We start from the raw sequence: 14,915 nt of genomic DNA on the forward strand, positions 1-14,915 counted from the left end.
TTCAAGTACATGTAAACAATCTTTTAATATTATGTGTAAGATCTTGGGAAATCTAATTCATAGTAATCGTTCCCTACTATTCTAATGCAACCAATTATGATACGTTAAATCTCCCTGTGTCAGTCTAGTTAAATCATCAATTAAACTTCGTGTTGTAACTAATTACAGTTCATAGCATCAGCAGTTATTTCTACCATGGAGAATGTTATTTGTCTTAAGAAAAAAATATATATCAAACAAAGTCTAGATTACTCATAATAGTTTCGCCTTGGTCAACAGGGCGAATATAGTTTCTTTCTTGTGAACTATTACGGCTTTCATTCCTTTGTGATTCTTCAGAAATATCTGATATCCTACTCTTAATGAAGCATCCTCTAGTAGTTGTTCTAGTCCCGTCGTTTATATTATCTGGATTGTGTATAATGATATGTGCTTTTGATAGTGAGCCGGTTTTTGTTGACACTCGTGATTCATTTCGAGTGGAAGATCGTGAATCAGTCTGGTCAAAAAATCTTGAATCAAGTCTTGTCGAAAGTCGTGAATCTGTTAAATATGAATTTCTCGATGTCATTTTTGTTGATGTCCTAGAATTCGCATGTTCCATGGTGGATTCATTTCTAGACCTTGTATTCGCGTTGTCTAGTGTATGAGTTGCTCGAGACGCTCTGGAACCCGTGTCTGATAAAGGAACCGGAACAGGTGTAATTTGATGATCATTGTCGGTAGAATTAAATGTTTGAGATGTTCTGGAATCCGATTTATCTGAAACTATTGACAAATTTTTAGAATTAGGATCATCGTCTAAATCTTGAATAGATAGAACAGATTGTTCCTTCAAATCTGAACGATTACTTTGATTATTCAAAGCATTCATTACAAGAACCCCAGTTGAAATATGTGTATTTATTCTTGAAGTGCTACTAGATCTTGATACTGAGTTCCTAGGTAAGGATGAATCTCTATTCGGGGATGATTGAAGTTGAATGACTTCAGTAGTAATTTCTGTAGGTGAAAATGTAGTGCCGGTTCGACATCTAGATAAACTGGTTCTGGTTGTAGAAGTCACATTACGAGTTTCGGGTCTTGTTGAAATTCTGCTTTGTCGATTTTCGTGCCGCGTTCCAATTCGCGAATAATATGCTGGTGGAGGAGTATTCGGATAGGGAGGTGGGACTCGCTGTGTGGGTACTTGGAAACTCGTCGATCGCTGTTGTGAATGAGAAGAGTCGTTTCCTTGTTCGTGGCCATGGTAACGGGGAGGTTGTGAAGCACCTTCAACTAAAAATACAGAAAAACAAGAACTCAATATTTAATACTTACATAATTTTTTTTTCATTGATTCTCAAGTTCTACTCGGTTTACCATGAAACATATAAGATAAATTATGTACATGTACGTTAATTTGATTGTGTATAAGTTGTAGCACATTTTCAAAACTAATATCTTTATTAATACAATGCATCGTTGACAACGGTAATAGTTTTTCTTGCCCCTTGGACCCAGAATGGGTACAATGAAATACTTTGAACTTTAAAAAAATAGCGTTACCTACTTTAAGACTAAAACTGTAAAATAACAATTAAGTTTCTTTTCGATCTTTACCTGAAGGTGGACGTTGTGTTATAAAGGGGTCCCCATTTACGAATGGGTCCATCATAAGTCTCCTTTGCCTTTCTTGGTCCCTTTCTCTCTGTAAACGACGGCGTTCTTCTAAACGTCGTCGGAGCTTTCTCTTTTTCCGGTATCGACAAAACAAACAACATACTATGACAGTAATAATAGCTAAGATAGTACAACCAATAAAAACAGAAACAAGAATTATAGTCAAGGTTGGAATACAGCACAATGTGTCACCTTGACCATCTGTAGGAATACAACATCCTCCAATTGAACACGATTCTGATGTATAAACACTATTTAAACTCCCTTTACATGTTTCACAACTTACATAGCCTACAATGTAAACAAATAACTGGATTAGAAATAATGGTATTTTAACAGACTTTTTTTCTGATTGTTTCAATAAAACTACTGTGTGCAAATTAGTATTACAGTTTCTATTACATTTGGCTATAAACGGTGGTTGATTTGTGGATTTGAATCCTTGAATGTCGAATTTCTGGTTTTGAAGTTGGAAAGCATGGCTTTTCGTGATTTATGTTACGCTTCACGTTCGGCAATGTTAAGACCTCATGATCATTCGTGAACAATATACCTGGTAATATTCAATATGTTACATTTTGCGATGGAAAATAGTTAATAACTTTTTTGAAAAAAACCTAACTATGCATTCTAAGGACAGGCAGTAAGATTTTGTTTTCCTTCTGCTTTTCAGATAGAATGTTTAATGCGTTAGTTGTACCCTACACATACCTGTAAAAAAGATCAGATTCAGCACCAGTATAAAATCCCAATAATAAACAAAAAAGAATTCATAATGTACTCTCATTGTTTTGTGTTTATGTTACGTTGTGTTATACCAATTAATGACGCCATTACTCCAGGGAGCATTTAAAACTTAAAAATATTATAAACGTGAAGTGAAACAATAGCGGTAGTGAAGCACAAAAATAAGACATAACAAATGATTGAACCCTTTATACAGAGGTTCATTGCATGTTTTTTTTTTTAAATATTGTCAATTTACTTTCATTTGTTTACGTAAAACGTATCAATTTATGACTTTTCTAACTATAAAACAATAGTCTTTCAATAGTCGTTATATACTCTCATAACTGTTATAACATTTTTGATTGAATCGAAATTTAATGAGACTAGAGTTGTCGTTCTTTATCCATAATGTAAGTTTGTAACTTAGTAAACAAAGATGTAACTTCTGTAGATCTGTATGAGAGAAAAAAAGTGTTGTAAATCTATATCAACTAGCCATGAGCATTACATTATTATGATTTAAGAGTAGTTCAATGACACATCAATGTTTAAATATTAAAGACATAAATGGTTCAAAGCACAAAAAGCATAAACAATATGTAATAATCAATTTGAGAAACCAAAAAATAAAAATGTGCTTTGAAGTTTACGTACATTGTATACATTTTATGACGCGAAAGCAATAAAAAAAATTAACTTAAGTGATTGTTTGAAATAAAAAATACTTATATCAAGATTGCATAATTTTTCATAGTATCAAGTGATCATTTCAGAAATATTCTTAGCAATCACGACCTTGATTAGCTAAGACTGTAAATAATACAATTCAGTCATTATCATAAAGAACGTTGGGTTTTGATTGTCATTCTATTCAAAAACACGTTTTTTTTCAATTATTTTGCGGCCAAAATGGTTAACTGACTACTACGAAAAATTCAAGAAAATTCTACAAAATGAATTAGATAACCATTAGTACTTTTAGATCAAAACTATTTTTCATATGTAATACCATATAAGTAATTAACACATAGAATATGCTTTATACTTGTGGTAATACTAAATAGATATAGTATAGAACGAATGAATTTTAGCTTAACTAGTTCTGTTAAAAGTTTCTCCATTCATTTAAAACAGACACGAAATTAGCTTTTAGTTTATTTCTAGGGAAATAGGTCCTGTTTTATTTTGTCCTAAAGACGATTGAATCGTGATACTGTACGATTTATAAAAATATAATAGGCTGCGCTACGCATAACACTCGAAGATATTTTTTCTACCAAAAAATAAAACATATTTCCATAAAACAAATCACTTATCATGAAATATAGAATTATGTACGTTTGACTTTGTATATGAAACGTACATCATAAATGTATAACGGTAATATGTTATCTATCATACGTTTTCTTAAGTGTCTTGGTCTTATTATTTATTTACTAGTATTAAAAAGGAACAACATAAGTTCAAACGGATAGACAATATCCTATAAAAAAAACCTTTGGGGTAAAATAGATTAATTTATCGTCCTATTCATTCCATTGGATGATTGTGTGAAAAAGTTCACCTTACAACTTTTGTTGAATGATAGAAATCATTCTAGTATATCAAATGACTAAATGGAATCACCAAAAAGTCCTTTTTTAAAAAATATTGGTCTATATCAGTGTAAGTCTATCACTCAAACCATCTATGGGTAAACATTAACAACAAAGAAATATGTTCGTACGTCCATTCAATTAAAAAAACCACAGGATATTATTTTGATGTAAAAATGCAAATCAAATTGACAATTGAGTTTTTAGAATACTCTTATGTCCTGCAGATCTGAATTTTTACGGCGATTTTGGTACGTGAGATGCTCTCTGGCAAAAAAGGTCCATTCAAAGTTGCCACACGCCAGTGTATTGGAAGACACGTGTCAGACTAGATGCCATGGCGTGTGATGTCCATTTCAAGTGTGGTGATAAGCCGTGTTAACAATCGAGTACAGACATTCATTCTGTTTCTCCACTGAGGTGTAAACAGAGGGAGTTTGTCATCCTCGTTTGATTAAAGCTTATTTTGTTATTTTCCAATTTAGTCGTCGAAATTATTAACAATGAGATTTCTACCTGTGTCTTGTTATAAATAATCATTCATTGAATTGGTGAGATATAATCGACACTATATTGCTGTACTCATGTAACTTTTCACAAATAGTTGGATAATTCATAATAGGTGTCAAGCGTTATCAATGTGGGTATCAGATTTGATGTTTGTGTGGAGCTTCATTGCATTGGTAACATTATAATCAACTCTTACGCAATTTCAGTGGAAAGTATCTTTTTCACAAACTAAAAATCTAAAACTCAAAAGGTGTGAGAAGGTATTTCTAATGTTAGGTGAAATTTATTTCATTTTTTTAGCAATAAAAAAGTCCTTTTTTAGAGTAAATATTTGATTTTTGTTTTTTTGTTTTTTTTTTTTTTTTGGTTTTTTTTTTGTTTGTCTCTTATGTTTTTTGTACTTTTTTGGTTTTATTTTTTTACAATTCGGCATATCTAAAGCACAGTAAAAATAGGGGCAACAGAAATTCAATATCGTGAAGATATTCTTTTCTCGTCAAAAATTATCTCAGCTGTAAACTCGCGCGTGTATTTCCTTACGTACTTCCCTGATTTCTCAGTACATGTAGTTCTGAAATTAAAAAGGTCAGACAATACTCTTTCGTGTTTTAAAAGTTAATGGTGTCACATAAATCAACGTTTTTCGCAATGTCTGTTATAAAAGTAGTCGGTTGAACAGGAATACGTTCTTTTTTTAACAAAGATCATATTTTAGTCAATATTCTTTTTTTTTTCGCTTCATAAAATATAGCAATAAACTATGACCACACTATCTTTTTAAAGCGAATATTCACATTTCATCAACACTTTAATCCGAGCACAGGAAACATTAAAAAAAAGAAATTTTCGTTCACTAAATCAGATATGGATTTGATGTGTATTTCATTCATTTCAGAATCAAAATTCTCTCAAATGAAACGAGTTTCAGAGCCAATAGCCAAAACCCAAGTGATTAGGTATCTACATTAGACATTGATACTTATGCCGATCAATTGATTAACTGTGGTCTAATAAAGGTTACTCAAAGAATAAAAGTGTAAAAGACGTAAATACGAATAATATCATTTTTTAAGTAGGTTTCTATAAAAAGCAGGAGTCGTTTATGTTACCCTACACCTGGTCCATTCTTCAAGTAGTTTTTAGTGGAGTTCATGTTGCTCATTTACTTTTGTTTCTTTATTTGTCTTATTTTGTTTCTTTCTTGTTCTTTGTTGTGTGTTTTTATTTGTTTAGTCGTCATCTTTGAATTATTTTTTTATTACCATTCGAATCCTAGTTCCCTTGATTTCTCTTTTTCAAAAGTACAAGTCAAACGTAATGTATAACAGAAAAAATCGGGATGGAGACGAGAATAGAGGAGCTTCTCGCAGTACATACGATTTAGTGCAAAAAATGAAGTGTGTAAGTCCTCTTTGATACAGAAAATTGTAATATATTAGTAAGTTGGATTTGATATTGTTTTGGAGTGTCTATCTGCACCAGTGAAAACTGATTTGTTCAACGTGTCATAGTTTTCCTTTCCTTTTTCATCTACCATTGGACATAATTTTTTTATGAGCAACTCGCCAGAGGACACTTGGTCCATACTCCGGTGTAGTCCTAGTTGCTCATTTACTTTTGTTTCTTTGTACGTATTATTTTGGTTATTTTTGTTGTCTTTTGTTGTGTGTGTCTGTTTTCCATGTCTGGTCTTTGTCCCTCGATTACATTTTTTTTATTTCCGCTAGAATCTTGGTTCCCTTGATTACTTTTTGGTTTATTAAAAGATAAATTATGGGGTATCTAGAAGACTATCCACTTCGTTGACGTATCAACAATTAAATATTCAAATTTATTTTGATCATTTGTCCAAGGCGCGTATCATATTGCTTACATCAATAAACAAAATGAAACCATTGAATCAGTATGATATATGTATACCATACTTTGACCATATTTCTAGTAGTGAACATGGATACCTACAAAAGTAATTGCTTCCAAAATGTGTCTCATTTGCTAGGCATTCTATAGAACAATTGAGAACTAATTGTCAGCATTAAATATATGGTTGTAACATAAAATATCTATGTACAGTTCGTATAGATAAGAAGACATTCAAGTCTTTTAATAGAAAAAAAGAATACGTGAATTAAAACCTGCATTATTTTTTTCAATAATGCTAATAAATGCTAATGCTAATAAATTCACTGCATGGAATTTAATGTTGGCTTTCGGTTTGGTTTAATTCTTGAACTCCATTCAATACCTGTCACAATAGCTTGTAATGAATCGTTAATCAAACTGAACAGCGTTTTCTTTCAAATAAAATTGAAATAATTTATTGCATGTATTAACAGTTTCAAAATTAAATTTGCTCATATTGAAATTTGATCCAATATTGCTTGTTCCAATAACAAAATATTTCTGCACTCTACACTTTAAGCCACTTTTTCATATTAATATCTATGGCGAAGTAGTCATAGTGCCACGCGCAGTTCCGTGACCTATGACCCTTAGTCTTAGGCTTGCGCCCATGTCACATGTCACAACCATAGACTGGTATAATTATGATCGAGTTTATTATATTGTGATCATAACTCTTCTTGGCACTAGATGGTTAATAAGGCTTTTAGTTATTGAAGCGGAAGCGTCATAATTCTGAATGATATATATTTGTTTTCTAGATTTATTTTCATCAGCCATTAGAGCTTAATAAGGCTTTTTGTGTTCATACAACAAATCAAGACAAAGTAGATGTCTCACGCAACAAGTTCTTGTCAACAAGTACGAGTCATCAATGTTTAGTCTGTATACAGAAAGAATCGTCTGTACTACATTGTATGGCAGTGGTATAACTCAATTTTGTTATATAGCATAGCCTGGTCTCCGTTCTTTTTCAAAAATATCTGGATCTGCGCCTGTATGATAACAAAAAGAAAACCCCCAATGGTAAGGTGGTATTTAAAAATAAACAAAAACTGCTTATATGATACACCTTTTTCTGATATAATCCGGGGTCTAATTGTATTTTTTCTGAATGTGAATCATGAAAGTAATATAGATCAAACCTAGGTGGAATAACTTACTAATTATATTAATTCGTGTTTTTTTTTAACTTTCATGGTGTTTCAAAACAGCACCATCTCGGCTAAAAATAAAAGTTAGATGACACAAGAATGTGAGCAGTTCCTGTTTTATACAAAACATGTATATAACTTCGATTCGTTAAAAAAATAATGCCAAAAAATGAAATATTGATCTTGTCCACTGTTATTTATTTTGAATTTGTGGTATGCCTGATTTTTCTATTTCATTTAATCATTTTTTTTTCATTTCTCTATATATCTTTCATACGAAAGCCCGTTGGGCTCATTTATTTTTTTTTTTTTTTTGCATTTTTACGCGATATACTTTCACGAAGGTTTTGGTCGAGCTAAATAGGTTTTCGTACTTTACTTTATTTACATTGTTGATTTGGTTCAATTTTTTAAAGAACATCTTTTTTCGGCAAACATTCTACATTGACGTCAAAGCATGTAAATCGCAATGTTAATCGATTCTATGTAAGGATGGACTGTACTATGATTATCTGACATAACATGAAAGACAGTGTAGATAATAACCCCACTGTCTATAAACAAAAAATCAATAACATATAAAAGTGAAATGGATAAACTTTAACTGATAAAGCACATACTATCCTATACTCCTCTTACATGTACACACGTAATTAGTAAAATGAATAAGCTGTGTAAACGTTAAAACAAAGGAGACAAACAAATGAATGTGAATATATCAAAACCTTGATTTACTTTATATAACTTTTGTGAGTCAACATTACAAGTATAAGCAGTAGTCATATTATAATATGAGTAACATACCAAAGTACTATCAAATTTGAGAAGTATATCTTATATCCAAAATTATAGGTCGGTCGAGAGAACTCTAGAGCCGCTCCAGTTCCGTACCATGGACGTATCCTTCACAAACTCCGGAACATTGATCTGTTGACTTTGGTGTTTGCTTGGAGACCGAATAAAACGGTAATACCCATTCACAATCAATTCGCCATAAAAGATTTGTTTTGCACTTCATATTTATACCTAAAATAGTAGTTCCAAACGACTAACCTGACACACTAGTTACAACCGACTGACCTGACAAACTAGTTACAAACGACTAACCTGACACACTAGTTACAACCAACTAACTTGACACACTAGTTACAACCGACTAACCTGACACACTATTTACAACCAACTAACCTGACACACTAGTTACAACCGACTAACTTGACACACTAGTTACAACCGACTAACTTAACACATTAGTTACAACCGACTAACCTGACACACTAGTTACAACCGACTAACTTGACACACTAGTTACAACCGATTATTCTGACAAACTAGTTCCAACTGACTGATCTGACACTAGTTACTGTAGCTACATGCCTTTTTGTATAATTTTAAACACAAAGAGAGACTCCATGTAACTGATAAGCGATTTAATACAAATTTTATTTCATCTGACAAACACTTATCATAACAGCACAGAAAATCAGTCGCTGATGTAGAAATGCCCTTTTTTCTATTTATAACAAATTTAAATGTTACTTTCTTATGTTAAGGTAATTATCAAATTTTTAATCTTTCTATTCGGAGCCAGTGCTTCTCAAATGATAATGGCTTCTAAATTCTAATATGGCGTCGTACAAACGTCAAAGATATTTTTTCTGTATATCTACATTTTAACTTCCTGTTGATTCAAATGCAAAAAATAGGGGTTTTTTTGTCAAATTATTATGGAAATAATTCATGTAAGGTATGGTGCAGTACTCATTTACACATGGGTCGGCCTTTATATTTTATAATTCTATAACTAGCTAATGCTCGGTGTAAAATAATTGAATATTAAGAACCAGTCCATGTGAAAATAAGTACAACCTTACGCCCAATGAATTATTCTTCGGTATAGTTTAGGACTGAGAATCAATGTTACGAAAAATAATTAAAGAAAATTTGAAACTGAAATAAATCGGTACATCTTCATGGCAGTCATCCATATTCCAAATCAACAAGCATTCCATTCATGAAATCTAGGTCTGTAAACCATAATGAGATATACCTTAGGATCTCTATTTACTTGTTTCCATTTTTGCCCATTTTCGCCAACTCGAAGAAAAAATGTTTCATGTCCATAAACTGGCAATGTACGACCATGATTGCAAGGTACTTTATCACATATTTGTCAAGGTACATTTCTTACAAGACGATGATAGTGTTCCAAACATTTCACCTATTAACGTTTCAATTTTTAGGCCATGTAAACTATTTACCAAAAGTTTACTGTCATTGGTCTTGCTTCCTACCTAAAGATTAAGTTATTATATGCTCTAAAACAAAATATGTATTTCGTAGTTGTACACTAAACATCCATTATTCAAGACTTTCTGTGTTATCCTTTTATTGTTTGCATTATTGTCTTTTCACTAAACAAAAGTTTGAATACCATAGTATTCAATGTATAAATATTGTAAGTCTCAAAAGTGCTCTATCGTCATAGTTTAATAAGTCCAAACTGACGTCAATTTCAATAATTTGATATTAACAATGACTGCGTAACTTAGAAATATCTTAAATGTTTTATTTGTCTGCCATATACATACAACTCCAACGCTCTATAATCTAAACAAAGTACTCATGTTCTGAGTCAATATCGAATGAGATCACACGACAACATAAATTTACTTATTTGGAAGTCAGATCCTAATAAAAAAAAATCTAGACTCCGAACATGAAGTAGATTTGTTCTCAGATGGGAGTTAATCCTGTCCATGTTTGTCTAATGACACAAAGTTACTTGTATCCAATTTCTTTTTTGAACTATATTATTTATCAATAACGTGGACTTCATTACTTAAATTTGTAAGCGTCGAAAAAAAAATTCGTGCATGGTACTAATAAGTTTCACAACTCTGTCGGCCATGCAACCGTTTTGCCAATACCAATCTTCGATCTTAATTTACAGAAAAATGCATTTTCTTTCAACTCCAATAAGAAAATGTGACATATCACAATAAAGGAGCGATGACAGCTTGACAAATCAAGTTTTCAGTGAGTGAATGTTTTAATTAATGAAGTGGTCAATTGTTCCTGTGTAAGTACAATTACGGTAATACTCATATGCATATGACGTTTTCCATGTGACAGGCCTTGTACTTGGTAGCATATAAAACACGCAACTTGTTGAAATTATACACCATGAAGCTGGGGTAATAATATTATTTCGGTCATTTGTTTAACGCACTGTAGTCTAGTAACCTCGCTATACTCATACTTCGTTTTCAGTTTTTTTTTATTCGTCCAAAATCATTTTTCATAGCAGCACGCATCCTAATTTTTATTTTGGCCTGCATTAATCTTCGCCTATAAGGATCTGAACTGTAAAATATAGTGCTGAATTGCCTGTAAATATTTTTTTGCATGTGTAGCTCATTTCTGCCCTTCTTTTGTATGCTCGTTATCTTTGAGCGTCCTCTACAAAGTCAAAATCAAAGATCCCGTCTAAAATAATAAAATCGCCAAGATGATGTCAGTATATTTGCATTTTTTTATTTTATTTATTATAATTTTTTTTCTTTTTTCTTTATTTAATATTTTTTTTAATTTTATCTTTTCCAAAATTTAAACCTTTTGACAAGAAGTCTTAGATTTCTTCTTTTGTCCATGCTAGACATTTCAACTATTCATTATTCGTTAAGACAAAATAGTAAAGAATTTATATTGTGAATATAACGAATGCTTGCGCCATAAGAGTAAACTATTCAAGGAAAATGTCATATATATACAAACGAACAGTTTCTTTAAATGTAATGAGTCATCTCTATCAATTTACTCATAAAACAAAATTCGTGGTATAAAACACTTGTTTAGGAGGAAATCAGTTTTCAATATTTGAGCTAAAACTTTTGTTGTCAGGCCTTCCATGGCTTGCTTTAGGTGTGTTTATACTTATTGAAGACCTTTTGGTGATCTCCTAAAGTATTAACTATTTCTATTTAGGTTATGTGTTGTTGCATTTGTTACGTTTATCCAATCCCGTTCTGTTTTTTTTTTCTTTTTATGTGTTTCTCTTCTATCTTCAGATGAAAATGTCGTATTAGGCTTTCTGTTTCTATATACACTATATACATTTTCTATTAACCTGAAATCATTTAACAATCTAATCGATTCAGTTTGGAAATTAATTGTTCCAACGCAAAATTAAAATTGTGTGTCCTGTGTTATTTTCTTGAATGAAATGTGGAAAATTAAGTAAAAATAACAAAATTTTACTGTGTCGGCTCTCCTTTTTTTAAGATAGTACCCACTTTCTAATGTCATCACATATCTAAATTATTTTCTATCGGGCGGCCGAATACAATATCACCCACTTTCTGTCATATTGTGTGTGTGCCTATAAATGTATATTTAATTTTACTTTCGATGTATCGTACGATACATGAAGTTAATATTGCTTAGTGTACGATTGAGGCTATAAAACCCCGTACAATATTTCAATTCGTTTATTGAACACAAAACTCTGCAAGAATTTAATTCATGGTCCGTTTAATGTTTTGATTTAACATTATGAACAATCGTACATTAGTGTGAAGTGTGTCTGTTTAAAACATTACCTTGCGTGAAAACAGTTCTTTTAATCTTAATTTTGATACGATGTTTTTTGTCGATGTGTGCTAGTATGCTATCATAATACATCATCAATACATTGTAAATGAATTTCCGATTTTAAGTCATATTATCGTATAAACCGGCTTCCCGATGAATTACCGGTTATGACTTGATATATATGGGATATACCATTTTTAATTGAAATCCCCTCCTCATCAAAATAATAGTCTCTTTCACGCGTGAATCGTCATGATGGAGGATTTTTTCGTCTAGATAGTACTTAACCAAAAAAATGGTCTTGTCAATTGCAACTTTTACCGAACCCACTACAAGTAAACGTCATAGTCATTAAACAACTGACCGACAGTCGTTAGGATGGCTTTTTGAAAAAAAGATAAGGACTGTCGGTCTTTATACTATTTCCAAAAATATGGCATTGCAAAAAAAAACTTAATAATATTTTAACAAGGAAGCACAATATCAATTCAAATTAAAACGATTAGTGCGTCGTCTGAACTCAAAATGCTTCAATGTACATCTTTTCACTTTAATTTCATCGTTGTCTTTGGTCTTGGTCAGCTTTGTACTCTAAAATTGCCATTTATTTCAATCATATCTATTATATACCCATTATCTGTCTCATACCTTGAAATCTTTAACGACAACAGTCAATTCTCTACTTATCTGTAAACAAGACAAGGAAAATGTCGTCGATATTTTAATGGACGGTGATGACAGGAAGTTGCCTATATGTCCGGAAGTTGCGCTGATTACGTTTGAAAACCTTTAATGTAGCTAATGGTTTGTGATGGTATATGACAGGCAGTTCGAAACTAATCAATCATAGCTTTACGTCCTCCTGTAGACACGTGTTTCCGCCATTTCCTTTCTAACAAGTAGAATACACGCAATTTTAGCATTACGCGTGTTTTCTTAGAAAGTATGAATATTCTTTATGTCATTGTATAGCGCAGAATCATAAAAGCGTCACTTAACCACAGATGACCATGGACCTTATAACGACAGACTACAAATTACTATAAATTTCCTTTGATTTATCACGGAAAATCATGGTTGTGAACTGTTAGTAAACAATTGAAAGAAAGTTTTCCAAAACAGTGTCTGTTTTGTCTTATTAGCTTTTTCCCATTTCTTTAACAAAAATTCATATTTTTTTATCCTACTGCACCTTGGAAACAGACAAGTCACAGTGTCATATTTTTTCTTCCTTCTTTTGTCCACTCCAGAGGTGAACGTTTATGAACATCTCGGCGAGTGTGTCTAGAGGGCAGAGGACGCTTACCCTACCGGTTTAATTATCAAAGTTTTAGCAGAGTCCGGGTTTCTCATTTAATTTTGTGTTCATGAGCGTATTACTTTTCTGTTGTTTCATGTTCTTTGTTTTGTAATCTTTTTTTCTTTGTCTACTCCCAGAATTATTGTTGATAACCGTTCGAGACCTGGTTCCCTTGGTTTTCCATTATCTTGTCGTATTGAGGTTTCATAGCGATAACCTATGCAGGTAGTTTGGTTATTAAAGTAAAAGAATTTCAAAATGCAGATTTTTCGGCACTGAGTAAGTCATTTGTCATTTTTTTACAGATTGCCAATATTACGGATGTGTCAATGCTTTTCTCTTCCTAACAAGGAAGCGACATTAACATGTTAACCGTCGAAGATGTATGTATTTAGCTGCATTCGTGGGGAATAGTTTGGGTTTCTGTTTATATGATATTGTTTAAGGCGGCAGACCTAGGTTAAGGGACACAACTTTTACAAATCATTGGAGAGTTTGTATTTAGCATTCTACATCAATTTCGTGTAAGCATCAAAGTAACTTGGACTGATTTAATTCTGTTTCAAATGAAAGCTTGATAGACGTTTGTGAAATTGAATAAAATAAAAGCATATCACTGATTTCAAGAGTTATGTCCCTTACACTAGGTCTACCTCCTTTAATGATGACCCCATTATTTGATTATATTAAATTTGATTAATGTTTTAACTGATTGAAGTGTTACATATTATAATGGTTCATCGCTGGTTTGTGCTGCTCGTTTCTGTGCATACCTCTTTAGTTTTTTTTGATTGTTTGACTTATTCTTTGTCTTTTTAGTTTTACAAGCTTTGTTTTGTCTACGGATTTCCTTTCGTTAAAAACTTCAGTATTGCCTGTATTAAATTGTATCAAAGTTTGATAAGCTCCTACATTTTAGCTGTCGTCAAATTCTTAAGTTGAAAGATTGTTTCTTGGTATGTAAATGTTCATATGAATCAAAAGATATGCATGTTGAACAGAATATTATTGTCGGTTGCACAAGAAGGGCTTGTCCAAAACTAGTCTTTTTTCTGTAGTTTAAATTTTTTCCACAATAAACACGTGTTTTCTATTGTATGTGATATGTGTTACACACTAACGATGAGGACATGACTGTTGGTAGGTTTAAACTGGTCTAGAGCTTACATGTCAGTTTACTGCTAGTAGTCCTCTGTGCATTTGTGTAACTTATAGACAGTTTCTTTATTTCTGTTTTAACAAGGGGCTCAGACCTTTCTGAACACTATAAGTGTGTTTAATTAAGTCGCCGACCACGAAGTGGCGGTGACTTATTGTTTTTACTGTGTTTCTTATTAATATTATTATTATTATTATTATTATTATTATTTTAATTCTCCTATCATAAAAATTGTTGAACGTGTCCGCCCTTTTTTTCAAAAGTGCCAGGTTCGATTGAGATGAAACTTGTCAAGATGTTAGAACTACTCT

The 14,915-nt window shown here is 32.0% G+C and overlaps 1 protein-coding gene across 1 annotated transcript; it reads right to left on the minus strand.

Moving 5' to 3' along the window:
* Positions 1–2,531, minus strand: LOC148616128 (uncharacterized). Its single transcript, XM_088582839.1, has 3 exons — positions 2,374–2,531; positions 1,603–1,953; positions 1–1,278 (listed from the first exon to the last, which is right to left on the minus strand). The coding sequence occupies exons 1-3, from the start codon at positions 2,447–2,449 to the stop codon at positions 233–235; spliced, it is 1,473 nt and encodes a 490-aa protein (XP_088438965.1). The 5' UTR covers positions 2,450–2,531; the 3' UTR covers positions 1–232.
* Between the last annotated feature and the right edge of the window lie 12,384 nt (positions 2,532–14,915).

The sequence above is a fragment of the Perna viridis genome, chromosome 5 (genome assembly GCF_037379345.1).
Source record: "Perna viridis isolate PV_CMFRI_1.1 ecotype Kerala chromosome 5, ASM3737934v1, whole genome shotgun sequence".
Classification (NCBI taxonomy): Eukaryota; Metazoa; Mollusca; class Bivalvia; order Mytilida; family Mytilidae; genus Perna; species Perna viridis.